The sequence below is a fragment of the Trypanosoma cruzi genome, genomic scaffold (assembly GCF_000209065.1).
Source record: "Trypanosoma cruzi strain CL Brener 1047053516361 genomic scaffold, whole genome shotgun sequence".
In the NCBI taxonomy this organism is placed as follows: domain Eukaryota; phylum Euglenozoa; class Kinetoplastea; order Trypanosomatida; family Trypanosomatidae; genus Trypanosoma; species Trypanosoma cruzi.
The window spans coordinates 4,257-26,986 of record NW_001849420.1 but is presented as its reverse complement, the minus strand read 5'-3'; the positions used below and the strand labels follow the sequence as shown (position 1 = coordinate 26,986).

Below are 22,730 nucleotides of genomic sequence, written 5' to 3'. Positions count from 1 at the left end.
AGGGGGAGGGGGGTGGCGGATCAAAAAGTGAAGGGAGCAGAAAAAGCGGAAGAGAATAAATTTTATTTTTTATTTTTTATTTTTTATTTTTTATTTTATTTTTTAAAGGCGGCGTGCGTGTTCCGGATGTTTGAAGGCGATGTGCGAGCAGATGCAGCTCAGTGTATAATATTGCGTCCTGTTCATCTACTCTGCCTTTTTACCCATTAGCTGGTTTTTCGTTTCAACGATACCGCGTTGGAGGGCGGCGAGTGCAGTTCCTGTTTCCCTGTGATTCTACCCACCCCCGCCTTCCTTCGCGTTGAGGGGAGTCCGGCGGCTGCGAGGCTCTTGAAGGACTGTCACTTCTTCCGCTCACAACGAGCCCGGTTATGGTGGCGTATGCTCGTTGATTTCACTTGTTTGTGGGTATATAAGTGCTGGATGAGCCTCAACCGAATTTTGGGGATGTTGGGTGCATTGAGCCAAACTGCAATATCATTTTTTCCTTTTTTTTTGTTTTTTCTTATTTTACGCTTTTTCTTCTAGGAATATTGGACAAGGCCTCATTCGGGTGTATATTCGACCGGATTTTAATACAAAATCAGGCTTTTTTTCTCTGTTTGTGGGTATGAGTTCGTTATGATTTCTCTTCCTCTTTCTCTCTGCGTGTGTGTGTGAGGGAGACGGGGAATATGATGAAACAAACGGTGAATGGGGTTTTGTGTGAAAAAAAAAAAAAAAAGTGAAGAGAAGGAGAGAAGGAAAGAAAATGGATGTGAAAATTAAAACAACAGCAAGGAGGCTGTGTGAGGAAATAAACATATGGTTCACAGACATCCCTGCATGCATGTGTGCTCTTAAATGGGTTGGCTCAGAAGCGGTACCAGTGCGTGAGGAGGGCATGTGCTTCTGTTCCAATTTTTGTTCTGAGGAGAAACGCTTTCTGTGTGTTTGGTGAGCACCCACTCGGGGAGGGAGGACCGGAGAAAAAAAAAAAAAAAACGCAGAGAGAAAAGGAAAGCAATAAAAACGGAATTGGGGCAAAAGTCAAAAAAGAGGGCTCCGTGGTTTACACGACCGCAAATGATCATGAAAAAGAGGGAGGGCACAAGGGCTTGAGCGAGCGAGGCTATGCATGAAATATATATACATATATATATAATAACATGGATTGTTTTTCAACAAAAGCAAACAAATATTGGGTGTTAAAGGAGAAACCCACATGTATGCAAAATCGACAGTGCTGTTGGTCGCATTTTTATCTGTGTGTATGCGTATGCGCGGCCATGAAATTTATGCATGAATGCGTTTCCCATTCTTGGTGCTTGTTATATTTATATTTATTTATATATATATTTATTTATTTTATATTTTTTTAAATAGGACCTTGTGAAGAGAATGATCGCGGGATAGCTGGCTAACTTAAGCAGTGCATATATATCTTGATAAAACGAATACACTTCATTACGATACTTTTCTATCTTATTAATTTTGGAAGGCCACAACTTTAGGGGAGCAGGGAAGCGATAGCGGCAATATAACTTTTTTTTAATTTTTTTGTTTTACCGTCCCACCCGCCCTCTTTTGATTCCCGCCTTTGCGGTGGGGTCTTGTGGCTGGAGGATCCCAACGTCTGCTATTTCGCAAGTAATAAATATTTACATACATACATATATCTAGGTGTGGTCCAAAAAGAAAAAAAAGAAAAAAATGCTGCGGCGTAGCGCTTTGGTGGCGGACAGTTTCAAGGAACACTACCACCGTGTCCATCTCCCGAGACGGTTAGCGTTGCAGCGGTACATCCGCCAACAGACACTCCGAAAGCAGGCAAAGACGGAGCCGGAGGTGCCGTACAAATACAACCGCTGGTGGGTAAATGCAGATCATGAATTTGTGCACCAGCACGCCTTTGTCGAGGACCCGGAGGTGACAAGGGCCAAGCGTGAACTGCTGCCACCCGTGACGAAGGAGAACATTTGGAAAGACCCTCAAAAAACATTCTTCATGCCGTTTGCGCCGTACATTCGTGTCGTAGACTACCCGAAGGATCCGGATTCGAAGTTTATGAAACCGGTGAATGTTCCTCGCTGGAAAGACTACATGCAACGTACAAAACCTGTCGTGCCGCGGACGTGGTACTAACGAAGGGCGGCCCACCAAGAAAAAAAAAAAAAAAGGGAATGAAGAGATCTGCGAGGGAAAAAACATGCACCTTTTTAAAAAATTTAATGGGCTTTTGAAGAGGATGTTCACGGGGCAAGCGGGCTATATAATGTAACATATCCTGATACGACGAGGGAATTTCTTTACTATTGCTTTTCTATTATATAACTCTTTCGTTAACCGCGATGGAAGGAGTCAGGGAGCCGATAAAGCTTAGATGATTTTAAACTATTTTATTTTTATTTTTACGGCCACAGGAGGTCGCTGCAATTTGTTTTAACGAAATGGTATGGATTACTTTTGTACGGCGACGGAGTTAATTGACAAGGATGCCGGTATGGCGATATCCAGGTGCAGCTCACCTTCGTTGATGAACACGGGCCGTTGGATGCGGTGGTAACCGTCGCTGCAACAATGACAGGCTTACGCTTGATTTCAGGAACCATCGCCAAGCACTGAGAGAATTCGCCCTTGTGGGACGCATTGTGAGTCTCCGGGCGTCCCAACTACCAAATTTCGAGGCACAATTGCTCCTGCCTATTGTGTGTGTGGGCTGCCCGGGGGTTGGGGGTCCAGCAAGGTCTGATGATTGGTGAAGGGGCAGAGATGGATTGCCGATTACACGAACGCCGTCGCGGACGTGCGGAATCGGCGTGCGCAGCTTTACTCTCAGGTGGAAGAGGCGCATAATCACTTGTTGGCACGCGAATCCAACATTGCGGTGGCCAGCGGCCTTCTTGCGGGACGCGGAGACGCCGTGCCGGCGAGAAGCGCCCACCTCTCGGAGAGGGCCGCCAGATGAACCTGTCACGCGTCAAAATATGGCCGAAAATGGCGTTACCACACAGCCGCATCAACCGCATCGTTTGATGGCCGGGGGCGTGTCAGCATCCACGTTTCCCTGACGCATTCTCACGGGATAGAGACGGCGGGTCAACACCCAAACGTCTCAGGGCAATGTGGGGAGACCACATCTCCCTCACTCGATTCCTTTGCCCTCCCGCACTTCATCCTTGGAAGATGATTTCGGTCCAGATGATCAGGTACTGCATTTTCTTGCATTCGACGTCACCAATTGGGCACCTCATTTATTTTGTATTGGTGGTGTTACTCTCTCCTTATTCTTTTTTTCATTTTCATTTTTTGCTTTCCCCGCATCTGTTACTCCTCCCATTCCTTTCCTATTTCTTTACGCCGTGGCAGCAGAAGGAGTGGGAGGGGATTGAAGAAGGAGGGAGATGAACTTGAGAAGTTTGGTGCCGTCTGACAAGCAGCTGACGGAGGAGCAGCAGAGCCACATCCAGGACCTGCAAGACGAAATTGACGAGATATGGAGTCGTCGTGGGGACTACAAGATTGACGACAAGGCATGGGAACACATGCCGCTTTTCATGGAGACCATTACAGAGGAGGATATGCAGAAAAATGCAGATTGTGCTGCTCTTGCTAGTATTGCCTACGACGAGGTACCCCCAGAGGATATTGCGGAAAGCAGGAAACAACATGGCAACAGGGCCATTCAGCTTGCCCTCAATCCGGAGCAGGTGAACAAGGAGAATCTCGCTCGCGCGGCAGCCCATTGCTACACGGAAGGCCTAAATGCGAAATGCAAAGATCCTATTCTGAATTCGCAACTTTATGCCAACCGAAGCCTTGCGCAGTACATCATTCAGAACTATGGACATGGCCTTGAGGACGCACAGCGTGCCATTATTCTGAACCCGGATTATAGCAAGGCATACTATCGTGCAGCGCGGTGCGCGGAGCGCGTCAAAAAGTATGATCTTGCTATTGACCTCTTGTCAAAGGGACGGTGCACAAATCCACCACCGGAAGGGATTGCATTAGAGGAATTTGAAGAACTGGAACGTGTGTGCCGTGAAGGGATGAAAAAATTTCAAAAAAAAGAAAAGGAGGATAGCATTCGCACACGGGTGAGGGCGGCGGAAACATCTAGTTTAATGCGTGCACTTACATCTTATGGCATTCGTTTGTCACCCACGCCGGAGGTGAGTAGTGAACAGATGGGGGTGTATGGTCAACACCAGCCATACTTTGACGCAGTTGGTTTGCTGCACGTGCCCATCCTCTTCATGTACGATGAATACCAGCAGACGGACTTTATGCAAGATGTCACGTGTGACGTCAGCACGGCAGAACTCCTTGACGAAATAATGCCGTTCCCCTGGGATGATCGTGGTCGCTATCGTCATATGAATGAAGTTGTTGTTTTCTTTAAGATAGACGATGGAGTAAAGATGGCGGAGTACTACGAGGTGGATCTGTCATGGCCGCTTATGGAAGTATTCCGCTCAGAGTCGTATAAGATGCCCATGTTGCTTCCGGTGCTCCACGTTGTCTGCAGAAGCTCCGAACTGCTTCAGCATTGGAAGCCCCAGAAGCCACGGTAGGGGACTTTTCTATACTCTTTATTTTTGTTGTCGTTGTTGTTGTTATTATAACGAACCCTACACATATTTGAGTGAAGTCGGTAAGATTCCGCCAGTCATGGTGAACAAGTGACCGAAATAACAGAGGAGAATAAGTGCAGTGGTGTCAAACCGGAATACAAGAAACGTAAAGAAAAGATTAATGGAATTGGAAGATGGTGAGGACGTGACAATCCTGGGGAGCAAATAACATTTCCCCAAAGGAAAAGAAAAAAAAAAGAAAAATTTTCTTGTAGAATGCCCTTTAATGATATACATATATATATATTCTAGATATTGCTGTTTTTTTTTAGGTTACTTCCTTTTGCTTTACGTTCAGGAGGGAACTTTGAGTGACGGAGCAAGGGCTGCTTTGGACCTTTCAAACATCTAAACAGCCACTTTGGGTGGAAAAGCATAAAGCTGCGAAAGGGTTAGAAGGAGCAGGAGGGTGTTTACAGTCAACAACCACCGACGATGCTGCTTGGCTTTCCCTACGAGGTGTGGATTACAATGACTGTGGAGTTTGCGGAACGGCTTGGATTCTACGGAACTACTTTTATGCTCATGACGTACTGCACAATTATGCTGCGTTGGAGCACGAGCGCCGGAAATGCTCTTATCAACGCTCTATACGCCCTCACACCGTTGTCTGCATGCGTTTCTTCTAGTGTATCAGATGGGCGGTGGGGTCGACCGTACTCCCTTGTTGTTTTCTTGACAACGTATGCGGTTGGTTTATCGATGGTGGCTCTTTCTTCGTTTCCCCTTATGTACGGTGAATTTCCATTGGACCCATCTGTTCTTGGCGTTGCTTTGTTTGCTACGGGTATTTTGCTTTTTGCGGTAGGTTACGGTGGGATGAAGGTGTGTACGAATCCACTTATGGCCGATTGCGTCTCGGATGCCTACAAAGATAACGAGACACAATGCCAAGTGGTGCTTTCGCAACTTTTTCGTTGGATTTACGCCATAACAAATAGTGGATCTCTTATTGGCATTATTGTGCCCCCTCTATTGCGGTCTTTGGATGGGCGAAGTGTTGTGATGGGATCCGTGACGCACACAACAGGTTATTACTTTGGATTTTCATTGTCGGCGGTATCATCTCTCTTGGGGCTATCGCTATTTGTCATGATGTATCATCGTTTTCGTCGTAACGAGCCTTCGCCCTCAATTGTGCTGCCACGCATTTTTTTTCGTGCCATTTTCATACGGTGGTGCTTTGCTGTGGGGCGTATTCGTGATGAGGCATTTCTCTCTGCACATCGCTGGGATCTGATTGACTTTGCCGGCTACCCTGTCACGGCTAACAAAAGTACCGATGCGGTGGCATCACATGATGTCTTGTCGGGCGCACCTGACCTCTCGGTGAAATTACGGAATTGTACGGAAAGCGGTAGCGGCAGGGAGCTCAACCATGGCAGGGAAGCCGTCGCGATGGAGTGGAACGTCAACGAGGCGAAGCAAGACGAAATGCCAAGTCAAAGTGCTTCAATTGACGCCGATGGGTTGGACCAGACCTGGGTAGCTAACGCAAAGATGATTGCCTCCGTGTGTCGTGCCCTGGTCGCAATGCCGATCTATTGGCTAATCACAAATCAGTTTAGTACCAACATGATTCTACAAGCAGCAACGACGGGTCTCCCATCGTATATTCCGCCAGAAGTCTTCAACAACGTCAATGTCATTTCCCTCCTTATCTCTTTGTTGCTTTTTGATCGCGTTGTATTTCCATTTGTTTTTGTTAACAAAACTCCCCCTGTACGAGGACGTGTGGTATGTGGCTTTGCCACAATGATAATTTCTATGTTTTGGTGTGGCGTTGTGCAGATAAATATAGATCACCGCGGAAAATATGACGAGAAGGATATTTATCATTTGCATCCTGGTATGACAATGGTATCACCTCTGTGGCTGGTTCCGCCCTACATCATGCAGGGTGTCGCGAGTGCCTTAGTAGATACAACCATCATGGAGGTGGTGTACGTTGCAGCACCGACATCAATGAAGGGCACGATGATGGCGTTCTATCTCATGACCTCTAGCCTAAGCGGATTTCTTGGTCTTGCACTTTCACCTGCGATGCGGCCGAAAAACGCCCAAATCGTCATCTTCTCTCTGACAGGGGCGCTTGTATTGGTGACGGTTTTGTTTTATCTTCTCAATTCTCCCACAGCAGAAGCTGTGACAGAAGCTAGCGACGGTCAGGGGACGGATGTGTCGGCTGGCCCCTGCACTGTTTCCAAGGAAGAGAAGAAGTGCTTGTTGTTGAAGGACTTTTCTCGAAGTGAGAATGCGGCGTACTATGGTGGTGTTCTCCATCACAAAGAGGTTTCACACCTGTGAGAAGGTGCACACAGAAACTCCTGGGTCCATGGACATCACAAGCATGGCTTGAAAAGAGAGAGAGGGTTGTATCTTGTACCATGGCACCGTTATGATGATAGCAGAGGTATGGAATACAGGAAAGGGGCAAGAATCGATAAGAAACGGGAGAAGAAAGAAGAAGAATAGGGCACCGGTAATTCGTAGGGGATGTGAATGACAGTACCGCTCAGTTCATTTTTAACCTTGATTATAAATTTGTCTTGTCTGCTTTTTTGATGTGAAAATCTGTTCTTTTTCAGTAACGCCGCTTATTTTTTATTGGGGGTGACACACACACACACAAAAAAAAAAAAAAAAAAAGAAGGAAAAAAGCATCAAGTGAGATGCGATGTGTAAGGGGTTTTCTGCCGTTACGCGTTATGGTGTTATGGGAAAGTGTGTTGTCTTGATGAACCCACACTTTCCCCTCTTGTTTATTTTACTTATTATGAAATAAGCCTTTTGATAGCGTATCTATTCATTCCCAGCCTTACTTTTGATTTTGGGGAAATGATTTCCTTCTGGATCGGCGTCATTGACTGTTGTGATGATTCTTTATGTGCGCATACGTCTCTGTGTATTCCTGCGCTACATTTCATTTTTATTGTTGGTGAACCATCCTTCTTTTTTTTTTTTTTTTGTTGTTGTTTTTTTGTGTGTGTTTGCGACCGTATCTTAGGATCGTGAGGAATCGTGGACGATGGCCACCGCTAAGAAGAAAACTGCCACCAGGAAGGTTGCCAAGAAAGTGAGCCGCAAGAGCCCCGAGTACACGACGCTGCGCAAGAGCTGCAAGCCCGGCACCATCGCCATCATCCTTGCCGGCCGCTTCCGTGGCCGCCGTGTGGTGATTCTGAAGCAGCTGCCCCGCAATGGTCCGCTGGTCATCTCCGGGCCCATGAAATACAACGGCGTGCCGATCCGTCGCATCGACTCTCGCTACATCATTGCGACGTCGACGAAGGTGGACATCAAAAATGTGGACGTGAGCGGCATCACCCCCGACATCTTCAAGCGCCCGAAGCAGGAAAAGCGCGTGAAGTCGGAGGGTGAGTTTATGGGTGACAAGGCGAAGAAGGCAGCGGAGCAGAAGGCCAAAAAGACGGCGAAGGCGGCACCGAAGGGAATCGTCAGTGATGCCCGTGCGCAGCTGCAGAAGAAGGTTGATGCTGCCCTCATTGAGGCGATCAGGAAGGACCCGCTCGGGAAGGAAAAGGCCGGATACCTCCACTCCGTGTTCACCATCAAGCCGGGTGATGCGCCCCACCGCATGAGATGGTAAGCATCACGATTCATCGGGCATTGATCTACGCCCTCGTGTTTTCTTATATTTTTATTGTTTTGTTTTGTTTTTTCAAAATAAAAAAAAAAATATGTATTTTTTTATGACTCTTAAGTGGAGGTGTCAGAGCCGGGTCTTTTACAGCCTCTCGTTCACTCAACGATGACAGAGTCTTGCAGAAAATAAGTTAATTATTATTATTATTATTATTATTATTATTATTTTTTTTTTTTTTTTTGAGGCTATCGGCCACGTTCACAGCGTGGTTTCGAAAGGGGGTGAACGCACACACAAGGAAGAAATAAATTTTCTGGAAGTCTGTAGGATGAGTGATAGCGACAATGAATCCTATGACCCGGCGGAGAACAGTGGCACAAGAGCGGTGCAGAACTTATCTGTCCCGCCGCATTTCTCGGCCACGGTGGCTCCAAAAAGCATCGCCCGTGATGTTCCGGCTTCCCTGCCGCAGCCATTGGCCCACCAAGTAGAAGAGGCGACCAGGAAGGAATCTAAAACGGTATCCTCTGAAACAGTGGACTTGAAAAACTCCTTAACATCCCTGAGCTTTCGTCTTCGCGGGGCAGCGGGCCGGGTTTCTTCCATCTGTCTTAATCCTTTGGGTTCAACACTCTGCAGTGGTACTGAGGGAGGCTCTGTGTTTATGTGGGATTTTTCGGTTCCTATGGAAAGTTCTGCTGTAAGGCCCACGCGTGTTCTCACGCCATTTCCCAATCGCATCTCTGGATTTCAACCGGTTGTCTCCGTGCACTTTGCTAGCGATGGATCTTTTTTTGTTGCTTGCCAGGATGGCGACTCGCCTGCTTTGATCGCTGCAAATGGCAAGCAGCTGGGGTACTGCGCTATGGGACAGCGTGGTATGGTGGATGTTCTCCAGTGCAAAGGTCATAGAGCACCTGTAACCTGCTCCGCACCATCTCTCACAGATCCTTCAAGGTTTTTTACGGGATCACAGGACAGCACGGCTCGGGTTTGGGATGCAGCGTCGTTTGAGCGACAGTCTGTCTACGCAGTGAAACACGGATCTGGGCAACTGTTGGAGAATGTTGTTGTGGAAACTATTGCACCCATTCTAAGCCTCAGCAATGAGAATAAGTCCGTATTTGCTACCGGTGGGGAAGATGGGTTGGTGCAGCTGTGGGATACGCGTCAAAAGTATCGGCCCGGTAGCGCACTCGGTGTACTGGATTTGTACAGCGGCCATACGGGTGTTTCAGCAAAGGTTAAACCCCCAAATGATGAAATGTTTTTTGAGGAAAAACATGTGGGTGGCATGGTGGAGCCAGACACATCCCGTCCTATGCTTTGTGTGCGGCGGGGTTCTGAAGTGCGCGTGGTGGATTTGCGAAAGATGGGAAAGAGCGGCGTGATTGAAGACGTTTGCCCACCGCTTACAGGTCTTCCATTTACCACAGACACAACACCCTTAGTAGCGTGCACAGGTACCTTGTACTCACAGGAAAAACCATCATTCATGACGTGCACTAGTCGAAAAGGCTACCGGCATGTTGCAGGAGGTCATGTGTTACAGTTTACATACATGGATGGAGGTTATGAGCCCACCATGGTGTGGAGACCTGGGGCCTCGGAGGATGACGTTCTCTCCCTTGCTATTGATGTGAAGCACGGGCAGCTTTTTGCGGGAATGCAGACTGGCGATATCGTTGGACGAGTCAAGCGAATGGCTGTGGATAGTTTTACTAACGAGCCAACGCTTCAGACATGGTTTGCCACACGGCCAGAACGCGGGAGACGTGTGGTGGGGGAAAAGTCTGGAAGAGAGGACACGAATGGGGATGACGAAGACGATGATGTGGTATTTTAAACAATATATATATATATACCTGCCTGGTTTTATGCAATGGCCCGGTGTTTTGTTTATTTTCCCAGTCGTTGGCATCCGCATGCTATTATAAATGGGCGAATGCGTCGGCCAAGCGAAGCAAAAAGAAAAAGAAAAAATGGCCTTTGCTAATTTATTTCTTCATGCCTTCCTGATTGGCCGTAGTAAGTGTTTAATAGGTAGATCAGTAGATAGAACTTGGGGGGAGTCGAGTGGGATTTGTGTTTGCTACTCTCACCATAATGTTAGAGGCCCAGAGTTGCAGAGGAAACGGTCAAAAAGTAAATATTTCCCGTTCGTCGGAGGCGGTTCTTGGGCCGCCGCCTGTGTATGACGACATCTGCCGCTTTGTTGCAGAGTATGCAGGACGTTTGCCGCGCAACGCCTTCACTGGGACAGCCCCGTATGAGTATACTGGCTGCGACTACGCACTGATTCTGTATGCCATTATGCCTAGTAGGTGCATTGATCTCTCCAGTCTTTGTTGGTCAACGACGCCTCTTCCGGCGCAGCTGGAGTCGAATTTGGCGGTATTCTGTGAAGGTTGTTGCGGGCTGCAGTTGTGCGACGCTCCGTTGTCTTCATTGCACCCGCATTGCCTTCGATGCTCACCGACGTGTATTGTTCATCACATCAAGGTGCAGCACTGGCTTTTTGTTTTATCACAGCGATTTCCCCCAGAGGGGAGCTTTGATGCCGTGACACTGCGGATGGAATTGCGTCACACCCAGCTTGGCGAGCCACGCCTGGCGACATCACACGCGTTGTCTTCTACAGATGTCCACATTGCCAGCACGAATGGAGAGGACGAGTTCTCTCTTCCCTCCCTGCACTGTCACGTCATTTGGAAGGCGCCAGCGGTGGCGGTGCCGGAAAACGCTGAGCGCGGCACCGCCGCGGTGTCAGAAGCAAAAACACCGAAAACGAGGCGTGGGGCTGGTGACGACGAGATCCAGCGGAAGCCGTGGAGAAGCGCTGCTCGCCCGTGGCGTACGGCATCCACAATCAAATTAGCTTCTCAAAGAACAGAGCGAACGTCGCTTGCATCGCAGCCTTCGAGTAACGACTGCGCCAATTCTTCTTCAACAATATGCCACAATCTCGCTGATCAGTGGGTTGAGTCCGAGCGACGGCGACTGCAGCTCAAGGAGAATATCGCACACGCCCGACAGACACTACAGTGTACACTTTTTGCTAACGGGACGATCGATTTTGATGACATTCTTTCCATTTTGCAGCAGAAGCAGCATTGATATTTTTCGAAGAGTAACGTTCTATATCTCTAGTCTTTTTTCCTGGTTTTGTTCGTTCCCTCTTCTTTTTTATCTCAGTGTGTCCGTCGCCAATTGAACCTCCCCTCTGATTTGCAGTTTTAGATCCATGGTTACCAACACACTCTTTTTTTGCTTCCTGGCGAAGAAAAGAAATAAAAGTAAAGCAAGCATTTCGTTTCTTTTTTTTTTTTTTTTTTTTTATGGGGGGAGTTTTGGGCGTCACACGCCCATCTTTGGTTTCTCTCCCTCTCTTTCTATGTGTGTGTGTGTGTGTGTGTGCACAAGTCTCCCATCTTGCTCTTGATTTTTTTATTTTTTTCGCTGTGGGGCAATTCTTTTTGCCCTTTGTTGAAGGCCTCGTGGGTGGAGGATGCGGCCCCGGTCAGTGGCGCCGCACCTGTTGGCGGGCGTCCGTAATCCCCGACGTTGGCTCTACGCAAAAGTAGTAGACACCATGAGAGAGAACATCAATGACGTCAAGAATGTTGGTGGTGCGTCGGTCAGCAAGGTCAGAGGATTACGCCCATGGGTGTGGCTGCGTCTACACCCCGTGGAAAAGTGGACGACGCTTGTCGATCTCGGGAGGCGTGCCCCATCGCTGCTTGAGAAGCCCTTCTGTGTTGCAAAAGGAGTTGGAAAAGAGGAAGGAACTTCGGTGGGCGTTGTTGCCCGTTTGTTCCGTTGGCGTGAACTAAAGATGGATGTTGCAATGCCGCAGGCACGACTCTCGCCCTTGGCATTGAGACGACATCATCTGTTGGTTCAAAAGCTTCCGTATTGTTTGCGCCTTCGGCTCTGTTTGTCCTTCTTGTTGTGGGTGCGTTCCCTGCGGGATGTGCAGGATACGCTGGCACGCCTTAGGCTGCCGTACTCCAATACGCGTCGCGTGCGGCGTAGTGTGGTGGCTGACGTCTTCCCGACGCGTATGATGGAGCGCTTTGTTGACTGCTTCACAACGGTTGCAGTAAAAATGGATTCTGAAATTAATGCGACCGCAGAGCAGGTGCCCGCGCCGCATGCATGGAACCCTGAACAAGAAGGGGCGGAATTGGATGAAATAAGGAAGAGAACAGTTATGCGTAAAAGCGCAACAAGCAGTGGGGGACGATTTGGCAGGGGCAGCGGAGAATGTCACGGTGAACGTGAAGGTCTTTATCGGCCTGGACGAAATCGGAAGGATATCTTGCTTGCTGTTCAGGACATGAAGGCGAGGCCAAGCGATGACGACAGGTTGGCCAGACGGAGGGCGCGGAACAGTTTCCGCTCATTTAAACAATCCCCTTTTGTGTCTTGGGCTCGGCGAAAAACGATGTCGTGCGTATCGCCCCCATGGTCAATGAACGATGCATCCCGCTCTGCTCTTCCCTCTCCGCTTGCCATCGACCACGAGGAGGACGAAGAATACCACCGCAACTTCATCCGAGGCGAAGGATGCCCACTTGACGAGAATGGTCGCTTGGAATCCGTTCCCATTCATGTTGAGGTACCACCTGCAGCAAATCTATTAGATTTGGAACGCTTCTGTGTCATGGCGCACGCGGCACTGTTGTCTTCATTATTTGTGGAGGGGCGCACGGTGTGCTTTACAACAAATCATTCCTTGCTTATGGAGTATGTCCTGTTCCTTTTTGAAGAATTAATTGAAGATGGCTGGGTATCCGTATCGTTGTGCGAGGAACCTCTCCGCCCCTATATACCGGCTTGGTCTACCAGGGAAACTGTTGTGGTGTTGCTTCCACCCAGGGAAGAAAATTCATATCGTTTGCGTGATCTTCGTAACATGGCCGACATGATTCTTCAGTATGCTCCTTGTAGCGTTCTCGTTGAGGCGGTGCCGTGTGACCAGATGCGGCTTTACACCAAAGTTCTGATGGAAGAGGTAAAGAAGCAGCGTGCATCTGTTGTGACTCCACAAACGGAAGCTCATTGGCGTGTATCGTGGGTTCCTGTATCACACTCCACGACATTTGGGAGCATCAACAAAAATACGAATGCTGCAAATGATGAGTTCCAATTAGGTGTGAATGAAATTTTGCGTCAGTTTTATGCGGTGACGTTTATTTACATGCCCTCCAACTGCCGGTTCACCCCCCGACAAGTGCAGGATTGGTGGTGGCATAAACTTCCTAGCAACATCCATATCGTTGCTGTGAATAGCCACGCGCTGGACCTCTTGTATTACTTTCCGCAAGCACCTTTCCTGCGGAAGAAAATCGGTAACTCGTTTCGATACCGTGCAGTACAGCGTGTGCTGTTGGGCAAGAATGTTCACGGTGGAAGAGAGGATCCCATACGTCATTGGGTGCATCGGTGGCTCTGTTGGCGTGGGCCTTATCGGACAGGCCTGTGCAGTGCAATGGCGCTGAAGGAAAAGGCAAGAGTACTTTCGGCCGACCAAGAAAACGTCCGGGTGGACGATGATGATGATGAGGCTGTGGATGCGTTAAAGTGGGAGCGAACCGTGGACTACCTGGCGAACCCAAGTAGATTTCACTGGATTGCGTTGATGGCAGCGAAGCTGTTTCGTGTGTAGCAGTGAAAAGGAAGGAAAAATCCATACACTCATTCACACTCACAAGAAGGATACAAGGAAGGAGGAGTCAATTTGATTTGCCGCTCTTTATGATTATTTAAAACGTAACGGCAAGCGAAATTTTTTTACTTTTTTTTTGTTTTTGTTTTTTGTTGAATAACACCTTTATCTATCTCCGTTTTTGTTGTTGTTGTTATTTTTCTGTTTATTGGGTGGAATTTTGGACAGGCACACATAGAGGCAAATATATAAATGCCGCCCTCATTGGGCTGCGTTGAGGGAATGCGGTGCCTTACATGTGCCTCTGCTGGAAATGACGCGGCTTCCGAGAACGCCAACGCCGGTGAGTTCATTGCTTGTTCTAGATGCCAGCAGCCATTGTACTGTTCTGCGACCTGCGCAGAGGTTGGATGGTTTGGCCACAGGCCATTTTGTAGGGTCCAAGCCGAGAAGGATGATGTGACGCAGTTGGCAGCGACGACGCGGAGACAGAGGCAGCAGCAAGAAAAAATGAACCAGATGGGGAGAGCATTGGGACATCCCGTTGTGGCGGAGATGATATCATCTTGTTATTTGCATGCACTGCATTTACTGGACACAGTTTTGTTTACGGATGGATTTTTTGCTGACGCCGAGAATAAAGAATCGCTTTTGCCTATCGAAGGTGTGGTGAAGCTTTTTAAAGGGGCATTAACGGACAGTGAAAGTGCTGTGGAGACCGCAGCGATAGCGCTGTCTTTGTGTAGACTTCTTTCCATCGTTCTTGGCAACCACGAAGAGGCCTTGACTGTATTGCGGACGGGACTTGCCAAACTCATACCGCACAAATCGGAAGAAGAGGTCATGGCGTGTTGGGGTCTGTTAGAGGCTGAGCGCATGAACATTTGGACTCGGAAATATCCCAACGTGATAGTGGCTCCGGGAGAGATACCGGTTTCGTCCCAGCGCATCATGTCTGGTGAAGTGGTGGCCTCTGACAGCGTGCCGTTATTGGCCTGGGAGGCCAATGGCTTCCCTCCCGCATTGATTCCGAGACAAACATCCGTGCACGATGATGGACTGCGAGCTCTTCGTAATGCCTTTTTGCAGAGGGAACGTGATGGGCTAGTAATCGATGGTTTGGCGATAAGTAGGGACGATCTCCTGGCAATTCTGCTAGAATACCCGAAATGTGTGAGGGCTGTAAGTGCGAACGCGGTTGTGTCGGCGCAAACGTACCTGGCAACGATCTCGGACAGCCCACCACCTCGCTGGTTGGTGAATCTTTTTTTTATGGCAATGGTCTCGCAGCGACGCTTCCATTCAAACGAGTGGGGTTTTTTTGATCTTGTTTCGCGTGTCCCTCATTCTTGTTCCCCGAATTGCATTTGGAATCCCGAGACATGTAAGTTGCAGGCCCTGCGCATGATAGATAGACACGAGCCACTCACGATAGATTTCTTTTGGCGACCCCATTTTGACATTACACGCCAAACAATACTAAAACTTCCAATCTCCATGCGACAAGAAAGCGTGTGCACGAATGTTGGATTTGTGTGTTCATGTGATCGATGCACTGGTGGTGCCGAGTGCTCCCATCATGCATGCGTTGCGGTGGATAGAATGAGGCGGCAGGAACCAAAAAATGAACCTGAACTACACGGAGTGGATGCTCTGCGAGCCTTTCCATGTCCCCTCTGTAGAGACAAAGAGGGCTGGCGGTACCGACTTCTTTTTCACGGGTTATACCCACAGCAGCGTGATATGTCATTGGAGGAAGAAAACAAATGTGCACTACAGTGTCGGCTCAAACAGTGCGAGCCTTGGGTGTGCCACCGTTGTGGGGAGCGGTGGCGAGACAGCGAGATGCCTGCGGGGGATATGAAGCTGTGTCGTCAAGCCGAGCGGCTCGTGAGTGTTGCGTCCCGTGGCATTATCGAACGTAAATTTTTTGAAGAAGCAAAAGGCCTTATGCATGATGTTTTACATCTTCTGGGGTGGCAGCATCATAGCGCATATCTTCTTGCCTGCGAAGCGTTTGTGCACTTCTACCGTTACATCAGCCGCCGCTTTGCCCCACCGACAAGCCTCCTGGCGCAACGCCACACCGTCTCGTGGTGTCGAAAGTGGATTAAGTGCGCCCATAACACAAACTTATCGAAGGACTGTCCGCATGTTTACGCCGCTTTTATTGTAGAAACTTCTCTTTCACTCTCAAGTGGGACGCTGCAGAGGGAAAAGCTGCTTCTTCTTTGCCACGCGGAAGCGCATTGTCCTACTGCAGTCATTCGTGGAGCGGACAGCACGGAGGCATCAGCTGTTTCCGCCATCCTCCATGACTCGTCAAGTACAGAACACGCGAACAACGGTCAGTCGTCATCCATGTTTGCGCGATTTATGGATGCCGAAGAGCACGAAGATGAACTTGAACTGATTTCCGACTGGGAATCACACATTTTGGGGCGTCTTCAATCAGAGGTTCAAAGCAACAAAAAAACCAACCTTCCAACCCACCTAATGAACGCACTCCAGAAATAACGAAGAGCATGTCAACAGCAATATCTGTTAAACACACGATTATAAGTAAATAACACATTTTATTAACCGTTCCATGTATATTACTCGTTGACTGAGGTGACCTTTTCGTTGCTTTTATCTCCTTGTATCAAAAATGCTAACAAGAATTAAATGCAGAATAATGATGCAAATATACAAATAGTAAGAGGAACATGGTTTTTTTTGGAGACGACGACACAACTCAGCGCACTCTATTGATCTTTTTTGCGGATTGGCTCATGATGACCACAATGCCATGAATCATTTCCTGGCGCAGCCAGACACCTCAACGTGGTGCCAGGGTCTAGTACTCTTTGCTAGAGAGGAAGCCAAGCGCCTGCTGTTTATGCCTCAAATCGGATGGAGCCATGTTACTTGGTTGTGCGGGCCGGAAGGGCACCAGATGGTGGCATTTGTAATGGCTGCCGCGGGGTAAGATTATTCCTTGCTTCTCAATTCCACAGTACGCTTACCAGAGCTGCACATCGGAGGGGTGTAGTTACTACGGCTGGTAAGAGCAGAGAAAAAAAAATACCTCAACGACAACGCCACCAGGGGCGTAGACGCGCACGCCTCGTGGAATTTGTGGACGACGCGTGATGAGCAAGAGGCGCCTTACCCTCTTCATGAAAGAGCAGAATTAACCGTCTGAGTGTTTGACTGCCCAGATGACAGGCGCAAACTGATTGAATGCTCTCCCCCCGGTTCTCATTCCTTTCCGGTTGCTGTCGTATGTTTTTGCGTGCAAAGGAGGTACATGCGCCGCCGGGCGTGCCCAGTCACCCAGCGGAGCGATTTGCCCCCGAGAGGAATCAACCACATCTGTGACTGCTGATGAAGCTGATATGGTCCGTGTTTCAGACTCCTGGATTGACGTACAGCAGCATATCCACTGACTTACTCTTTCTTTCCCCCTCCTTCTTTCTTGGTTGCGACGGAGCGCGCTCCTTTTATTCCACAGGCGTTGTTGGTTGGGTCAGCGGCACGTATTCTCCCTGTAACCCTATCTCGCAGCCCCGAGAACATGGAAGTGGGCATTGCTTGGTGCGTAGACACGCACGCCTCGTGGAAGTTGTGGACGACGCGTGATGAGCAAGAGGCGCCTTACCCTCTTCATGAAAGAGCAGAATTAACCGTCTGAGTGGTTGACTGCCCAGATGACAGGCGCAAGCTGATTGAATGCTCTCCCCCCGGTTCTCATTCCTTTCCGGTTGCTGTCGTATGTTTTTGCGTGCAAAGGAGGTACATGCGCCGCTGGGCGTGCCCAGTCACCCAGCGGAGCGATTTGCCCCCGAGAGGAATCAACCACATCTGTGACTGCTGATGAAGCTGATATGGTCCGTGTTTCAGACTCCTGGATTGACGTACAGCAGCATATCCACTGACTCACTCTTTCTTTCCCCCTCCTTCTTTCTTGGTTGCGACGGAGCGCGCTCCTTTTATTCCACAGGCGTTGTTGGTTGGGTCAGCGGCACGTGTTCTCCCTGTAACCCTATCTCGCAGCCCCGAGAACATGGAAGTGGGCATTGCTTCTATTTTTTCTTCTTTGTATTGTTGTGTTTTTTTGGTGTATGTCAGTTGTGTATTGTAGTTTTTTTTTTTTTTTTTTTTTTTTTTTTGTGGATTTGTCTTTATATATATATATATATATATATATTTCCTTGTTTATCTTTTTTTTCTTTTTTTGTGTTATTTTTGTCTTTTAGGAACATTGACGTGTGGGTGTTTGTTCACTGTTCGTGTGTCGCAGTTTTTTATTGACATGTCCCTTTTCGATGATGATAGTGTGAGTTCTTCTTCATCGGGTTGTGATGATAAAGGTCGTATGGGTGGCAATGAATTTCTCTGTGCCTCAGTTAAACGTGAATTGGTTCATAAGAATGGTGCTGGGGGCACCGTGAACTTGGCGTTGGGTGATGGGGTGTCGCGGTTTACTCTCACGATTGAAGAAAATAGGCAGGCTGATGAGCGACGTCGCAGGGAGGCGGCAAGTCGATCGCGGCTACATGGTGCACAAAATGCCGAAGCGGATGGCGGCAAATCGGTCCCGGGGGAGAGTCGCTTTTATGCTTCCATGGCGGAGGCTCTTCAGGTGCGAAGGGATGCACGAGAGGCGTTGTTTTTGCAGCGGATTCAGAAGCGGCGACAGGAGGAGGCGGGAAACTCAGAATTGGTAGAGAAAGACCTTGAGGTTGGCGTCTTCGTCACGCCACAGTACCTGGCGGCGTTAAAGCGTCAGAAGCATCTTTCCGTTGACGCATCTCACGTCCGTGCGGGAATTGATACCGCGGGAAGTGTGGAGGTGACTGATCCTCTGGAGGTTTATGTGCGCCAACTCGAGGAGAAGCGGTTGAATGCAGCTCCGCATTTTTCCTCAACAGTTTCGGCGGTCGGCGCTGTTACTGCCGATGGCTGCAGCCAGAACGAGGCGAAGGCGATAGCGCCTGCTGCGCAGGAGAATCCGCGGCTCAATGTAGGAATTGACGTGTTACTGGAAAGGGGGAATTATGATTCAACGACGCACACTGTGTTGTCTTCATCGATAGAAACACCCACGACCGTCGCGTCATTGCCTGATGAAAGCAGCATTAATGTGCGGGGCGACGACAATATCAGCCGCTCTCTACCGTCTTTTTTTGTGCCGCTTGAGACGGTATCTCCTGAGGATGTTATCCGTATGGCAAGAGAGAGTCGCAAGCGTCATCGCGCGGACCGACACTTTATGACAGCCGCTGCCGATAGGTTCAATGTGCGGGCTTTAGAAGGAATTGGGACGGGGTGACACCAAAATACGGCGATGAAACGAGGAGCGGGAGAATTTCAAACGCCCTGTTGCTTTTGCTGCGTGTGTTTTCTTTTCTACCTGGGACTCATTGCGGTACTTTTTGCCATTTTTTTCTCTTGACTGGTGGTGATTTGTCTCTCTTTCTCTTTTTGTTTTTCGCCTTCCTCTTTTTGTCGTGGTGTTATAAGCGGAGAAGAGGGAATAACAATATATATATATATATATTGCGCACACGCGTGAGAAAGAAACAAGGAGAGGACAGAAAAACTCAGGCGAGAAAAAAAAAAAAAAAAAAAAAAAAACAGAAAAAGAAACCACCAAAAGTTGTGGGGGGCGTAGAGGAGGAAGTAGAAAGAGGATTGGTGTGGGAGGGAGACTGAGAGAGCGGGAGGAAACAGGGCTTCCCACGACCGAGTGAAGGAAAAATAAAATTAAAACAAACAAACAAACAAAAAAAAAAAAATGGCGAGCGGGGAGAAAAACCCGCCAAAAACGGACCCTTTTTTTGTGATGCCTGCGTGCAATAGTTCTCCAGAAAAGTCAAAATCGGTATCGTTGAAAAAGAGCTCTCAAGTTGGAGCGGAGAGTTGGCCATTGCACACATCAAAGTTAGACGTCTCCGATGAATGTTTCGCCAGCCCACTCAGTAGCGTTGGAATGGCTCCCAAACTGGACAGTGAGTCTTATTTGCCTATTCTTTCGGTTCATTGTGACGACTTGGATTCAGTAGACGAGACACCCGCGGAGCAAACGCACGCATTCTTGGAAAATGCACCGCTGGATTGTGGACGTGGCAATGAAGTGTTTCATTTGGAAAATCCACGTGCTGGGGGAGTAAGAACCCCATTCGCCTCTACTCCCACCATGGGGCACTCTGGGACTCCACGCTCACCTTCAAGTCGTCGCTTGTCCGTCATGGAGAATTCTCACTTGCACCGTGCTCTTTCTGTTCGGTTGTGGAATCACAACGATTCAAATACCGCAAATGACACTTCACTACAGAATGCAGAGAATTACTTCCAGAGCCGCACACATCCGTCCATGATTCTCCGTCCACAGTCTTCCAGTCCACGTAGTGCTCGTAGCCACGGCACCAGATCTTCACAGATGTGGCGCGGTGACACGATCGAAGAAACACTCTCACAGTCTTTCAGCCCATTTAGGTCTAATGCCCAAACGTGGGACCCACGAGCACCCACTGATATTGGCCCTTTTCCTCGTAGTTGCATCAGCTCCCGTCGCCAGAGCATTTTCCCCCACACGGGAAGTCAAGCAGTTTGTGCGTCTGGTAGTTCAAGAGAATTGGATATCCGTCCTGGTTTTCCTACAGAGGAACACCACGCGTGGGCCCTCACGGGGAAGACAGGGCAGGCGCTGTCAGGCGACGCAAACCCTTTGTTGTCAGGATCAACGTGCCCAGAGGACTTGAGCATGGGTCAAAGAGTTCTCATTGAGAAAATTGAGCAATTAGAAATGAGAGTTGAGCAATCGGAGAGATCATTGGCACAATTAGTCGAGAGGTTTGAGGCACGCCAGGTCCAACTAGAAAAACGTTTGACGGAGTTGCAGCAACAGACGGTGTTGGTCAACTTGCGTGATGGGCCGTCACCACCAAATTCTAATTCACCTGGCGGAACGAGAGAACCTTCGCGCGTGAGAGATGCTTGATTTTTGTGAATTCCATTTTGAACAAAAGAGAATGAAAAACATTTTCATGAAGGTGACTACAGTAAGCCAGAATAAAAGACGGAGAAAAGAAAAAAAGAAGGAAAAAAATGGGTGCGATGAAAACAAAACTGAAAGTGTCAATTAAATATATTTTTTATGGATTATTTATTACGCTGCACATGTCATTTGCATTGCGTTTTACATATTTTTTTTTTTATGTTGTTTCCGAAGTTCTTCTGTCGCCATGTACAAACGAGTTGAATTTTATGATATGCATGAACGCTGCGCCCTTGGAGAGCAACAAATTTCTTTCACTTTCCGCATGCTTCTGCTTTACATGCAAAATCTTTATTATTATTATTATTTTTTTTTTTTTACATTTTCTTCCTTTACAACGTCTGTTTTGTTTGTGCGATTTCACGATTAGCGCGGCCCAACGCCATCTTGTCGGGCAAATCATTGGGAAAAGAGGGAAAAGAGTTTTTTTACTTACGAGTGATTCTGGCGGTGGTGTAACAGAAGCTTGTGGAAGGAGTGCGGGCCCAGATGGTGCCAAATAAATGCGTGGGAAACTCATATATAAACCTTCTTTTTTTCAATCTATTGATTGATTTTTTTTTCGAGGGCAGGGCGGCGGGCGTTTGTTGTTTTTGAAGGATGGCGGCCCTTCCCTGCACATTCGGCGAGCGGGCAGGCCCTGGCTGAAGTTTTCTGGAGCAATTTGGCCGACGTAGTTCCATTCGAGTGATCATCTTCAGGCAATTATCCGGCGGTTGCGAGACCCAACGTGAGCCCTCGGCTTTGATTGCCGTGGCCGGTCTCATCCCATCGGACCGTGCTGGCTGGACGTCTTGGTGGGATCTTGCGGTGTGCGGAAACGCGGCGGGCATGCACACTCCGGGCTGGCCACAGCTTTTGGCGAGTCATCTCTCACCACGCATGAACGCGGCGGGGGCGATTGGACGGGGGCAGGGCATGCTAACCACCAAAAATCTGAATTTTCGGCACGACTATGTCCAGGCCACCGGGGACCACCAGCATCTTTGCGCTCTTTTCAATGCGCAGCTGGCGGCTCAGAGAAGAGGGACTCCGTGTGACCCTCGCGAAGGCCCTTCCGCGAGAAGTGCAGGACTTTTGGGAAAAGGAGACGCGACCATTGACGAGGGAGAGGCTTGGAGAAGCCAGCGCCGCCCGAGTTCACCTCCCAACCGCGGGGTGGCAACTCCCTGGTGTCCAAGCGTCGCCTTGTCCCGTGGGAAACTCCTAGCATCCTCGTTTTTGCAACGGCGGCGGGGACGATGGTGGTGGCCGTGAGCCCCCGAATGCATGCGTTCCTCCACTTGCCCAGGGCTCCGCCAACGACGTGCCGAGCCGGGAATTGTCGGGGGATGGGGGGAAGCCCCGGGTTCCGCATTCACGAGGCGGCTAAATGGGTCTCTCGTTCCCAGAGTGGGGCTTGCAGGCTCTGGAGCTGCTGCTGCGCAGGAGCCCGGCGACTGGGGATAGGAATCCACACATGTTCAGGAGGCGCTCGCGAGCCCCATGGGATGGGTCGGGATGGGCGGTGATCTTGGTGCGCCGTCGTCGGTGGTGTTGAATTTCAGCGACGCCCTGCGCACGATGACTTTTGGGCGGCGCGCCCTAGCATTTTCATGATGGGGCCGCGTTCATTTTTGCACAGGACTATGTACGAGACGGGCGCGTTGGCAAATTCTACCCAGCCGCTGACCGGGAAGGAGCAGCGAGCACGATCTTCTCGTGGCCGGCTGTGCGGGTTATTTGGGCAATAAGCGTCTTGGGGCTTCTTGGCAGCAGTGGATGCTCACGGGGCATCCCCCTGATTGGATT

The 22,730-nt window shown here is 49.0% G+C and overlaps 9 protein-coding genes and 8 non-coding genes across 17 annotated transcripts, besides 23 other annotated features; all 17 read left to right on the top strand.

Annotated features, from left to right (window-relative positions):
- Window positions 1-22,730: part of a sequence feature (heterozygous, Esmeraldo-like haplotype) that runs on past the window's edge.
- Window positions 60-102: a sequence feature (A-rich).
- Window positions 481-526: a sequence feature (A-rich).
- Window positions 709-752: a sequence feature (T-rich).
- Window positions 1,320-1,360: a microsatellite.
- Window positions 1,364-1,646: a mobile genetic element.
- On the top strand, window positions 1,693-2,124 carry Tc00.1047053507709.80 (hypothetical protein, conserved; the record flags this gene model as incomplete). Its single annotated transcript, XM_809217.1, has 1 exon — window positions 1,693-2,124. The coding sequence occupies one exon, from the start codon at window positions 1,693-1,695 to the stop codon at window positions 2,122-2,124; it is 432 nt and encodes a 143-aa protein (XP_814310.1).
- Window positions 2,211-3,228: a mobile genetic element.
- Window positions 2,213-2,391: a mobile genetic element.
- Window positions 2,366-2,393: a sequence feature (AT_rich).
- Window positions 3,384-4,556, top strand: Tc00.1047053507709.70 (hypothetical protein, conserved; the record flags this gene model as incomplete). Its single annotated transcript, XM_809216.1, has 1 exon — window positions 3,384-4,556. The coding sequence occupies one exon, from the start codon at window positions 3,384-3,386 to the stop codon at window positions 4,554-4,556; it is 1,173 nt and encodes a 390-aa protein (XP_814309.1).
- Tc00.1047053507709.60 (hypothetical protein, conserved) lies at window positions 5,052-6,923 on the top strand (the record flags this gene model as incomplete). Its single annotated transcript, XM_809215.1, has 1 exon — window positions 5,052-6,923. One exon carries the CDS (start codon window positions 5,052-5,054, stop codon window positions 6,921-6,923), a length of 1,872 nt encoding a protein of 623 aa, XP_814308.1.
- Window positions 7,247-7,276: a microsatellite.
- Window positions 7,566-7,598: a microsatellite.
- Tc00.1047053507709.50 (60S ribosomal protein L6, putative) lies at window positions 7,645-8,226 on the top strand (the record flags this gene model as incomplete). The annotated part of the gene is made up of 1 exon (XM_809214.1): window positions 7,645-8,226. One exon carries the CDS (start codon window positions 7,645-7,647, stop codon window positions 8,224-8,226), a length of 582 nt encoding a protein of 193 aa, XP_814307.1.
- Window positions 8,270-8,331: a sequence feature (AT_rich).
- Window positions 8,417-8,449: a microsatellite.
- On the top strand, window positions 8,552-10,069 carry Tc00.1047053507709.44 (hypothetical protein, conserved; the record flags this gene model as incomplete). Its single annotated transcript, XM_809224.1, has 1 exon — window positions 8,552-10,069. The coding sequence occupies one exon, from the start codon at window positions 8,552-8,554 to the stop codon at window positions 10,067-10,069; it is 1,518 nt and encodes a 505-aa protein (XP_814317.1).
- Window positions 10,330-11,340, top strand: Tc00.1047053507709.40 (hypothetical protein, conserved; the record flags this gene model as incomplete). The annotated part of the gene is made up of 1 exon (XM_809213.1): window positions 10,330-11,340. The coding sequence occupies one exon, from the start codon at window positions 10,330-10,332 to the stop codon at window positions 11,338-11,340; it is 1,011 nt and encodes a 336-aa protein (XP_814306.1).
- Window positions 11,537-11,561: a microsatellite.
- Window positions 11,619-11,640: a microsatellite.
- Tc00.1047053507709.30 (hypothetical protein, conserved) lies at window positions 11,732-13,894 on the top strand (the record flags this gene model as incomplete). Its single annotated transcript, XM_809212.1, has 1 exon — window positions 11,732-13,894. One exon carries the CDS (start codon window positions 11,732-11,734, stop codon window positions 13,892-13,894), a length of 2,163 nt encoding a protein of 720 aa, XP_814305.1.
- Window positions 14,017-14,104: a sequence feature (A-rich).
- Tc00.1047053507709.20 (uncharacterized protein) lies at window positions 14,147-16,411 on the top strand (the record flags this gene model as incomplete). Its single annotated transcript, XM_809211.1, has 1 exon — window positions 14,147-16,411. The coding sequence occupies one exon, from the start codon at window positions 14,147-14,149 to the stop codon at window positions 16,409-16,411; it is 2,265 nt and encodes a 754-aa protein (XP_814304.1).
- Window positions 16,696-16,960: a mobile genetic element.
- On the top strand, window positions 17,027-17,117 carry Tc00.1047053507709.18. Its single transcript, XR_008255490.1, has one exon. It is a non-coding gene; the product is annotated as a C/D small nucleolar RNA (snoRNA), TB10C2C1 (small nucleolar RNA).
- Tc00.1047053507709.17 lies at window positions 17,172-17,240 on the top strand. The gene has a single exon (XR_008255489.1). It is a non-coding gene; the product is annotated as an H/ACA snoRNA, TC10C2H2 (small nucleolar RNA).
- On the top strand, window positions 17,260-17,325 carry Tc00.1047053507709.16. The gene has a single exon (XR_008255488.1). It is a non-coding gene; the product is annotated as a C/D small nucleolar RNA (snoRNA), TB10C2C2 (small nucleolar RNA).
- On the top strand, window positions 17,387-17,454 carry Tc00.1047053507709.15. The gene has a single exon (XR_008255487.1). It is a non-coding gene; the product is annotated as an H/ACA snoRNA, TC10C2H1 (small nucleolar RNA).
- Tc00.1047053507709.14 lies at window positions 17,516-17,606 on the top strand. Its single transcript, XR_008255486.1, has one exon. It is a non-coding gene; the product is annotated as a C/D small nucleolar RNA (snoRNA), TB10C2C1 (small nucleolar RNA).
- Tc00.1047053507709.13 lies at window positions 17,661-17,729 on the top strand. Its single transcript, XR_008255485.1, has one exon. It is a non-coding gene; the product is annotated as an H/ACA snoRNA, TC10C2H2 (small nucleolar RNA).
- Window positions 17,749-17,814, top strand: Tc00.1047053507709.12. The gene has a single exon (XR_008255484.1). It is a non-coding gene; the product is annotated as a C/D small nucleolar RNA (snoRNA), TB10C2C2 (small nucleolar RNA).
- On the top strand, window positions 17,876-17,943 carry Tc00.1047053507709.11. Its single transcript, XR_008255483.1, has one exon. It is a non-coding gene; the product is annotated as an H/ACA snoRNA, TC10C2H1 (small nucleolar RNA).
- Window positions 18,021-18,061: a sequence feature (A-rich).
- Window positions 18,062-18,086: a microsatellite.
- Window positions 18,087-18,133: a sequence feature (A-rich).
- Tc00.1047053507709.10 (hypothetical protein, conserved) lies at window positions 18,192-19,211 on the top strand (the record flags this gene model as incomplete). The annotated part of the gene is made up of 1 exon (XM_809210.1): window positions 18,192-19,211. One exon carries the CDS (start codon window positions 18,192-18,194, stop codon window positions 19,209-19,211), a length of 1,020 nt encoding a protein of 339 aa, XP_814303.1.
- Window positions 19,492-19,528: a microsatellite.
- Window positions 19,632-19,677: a sequence feature (T-rich).
- Window positions 21,230-21,259: a sequence feature (AT_rich).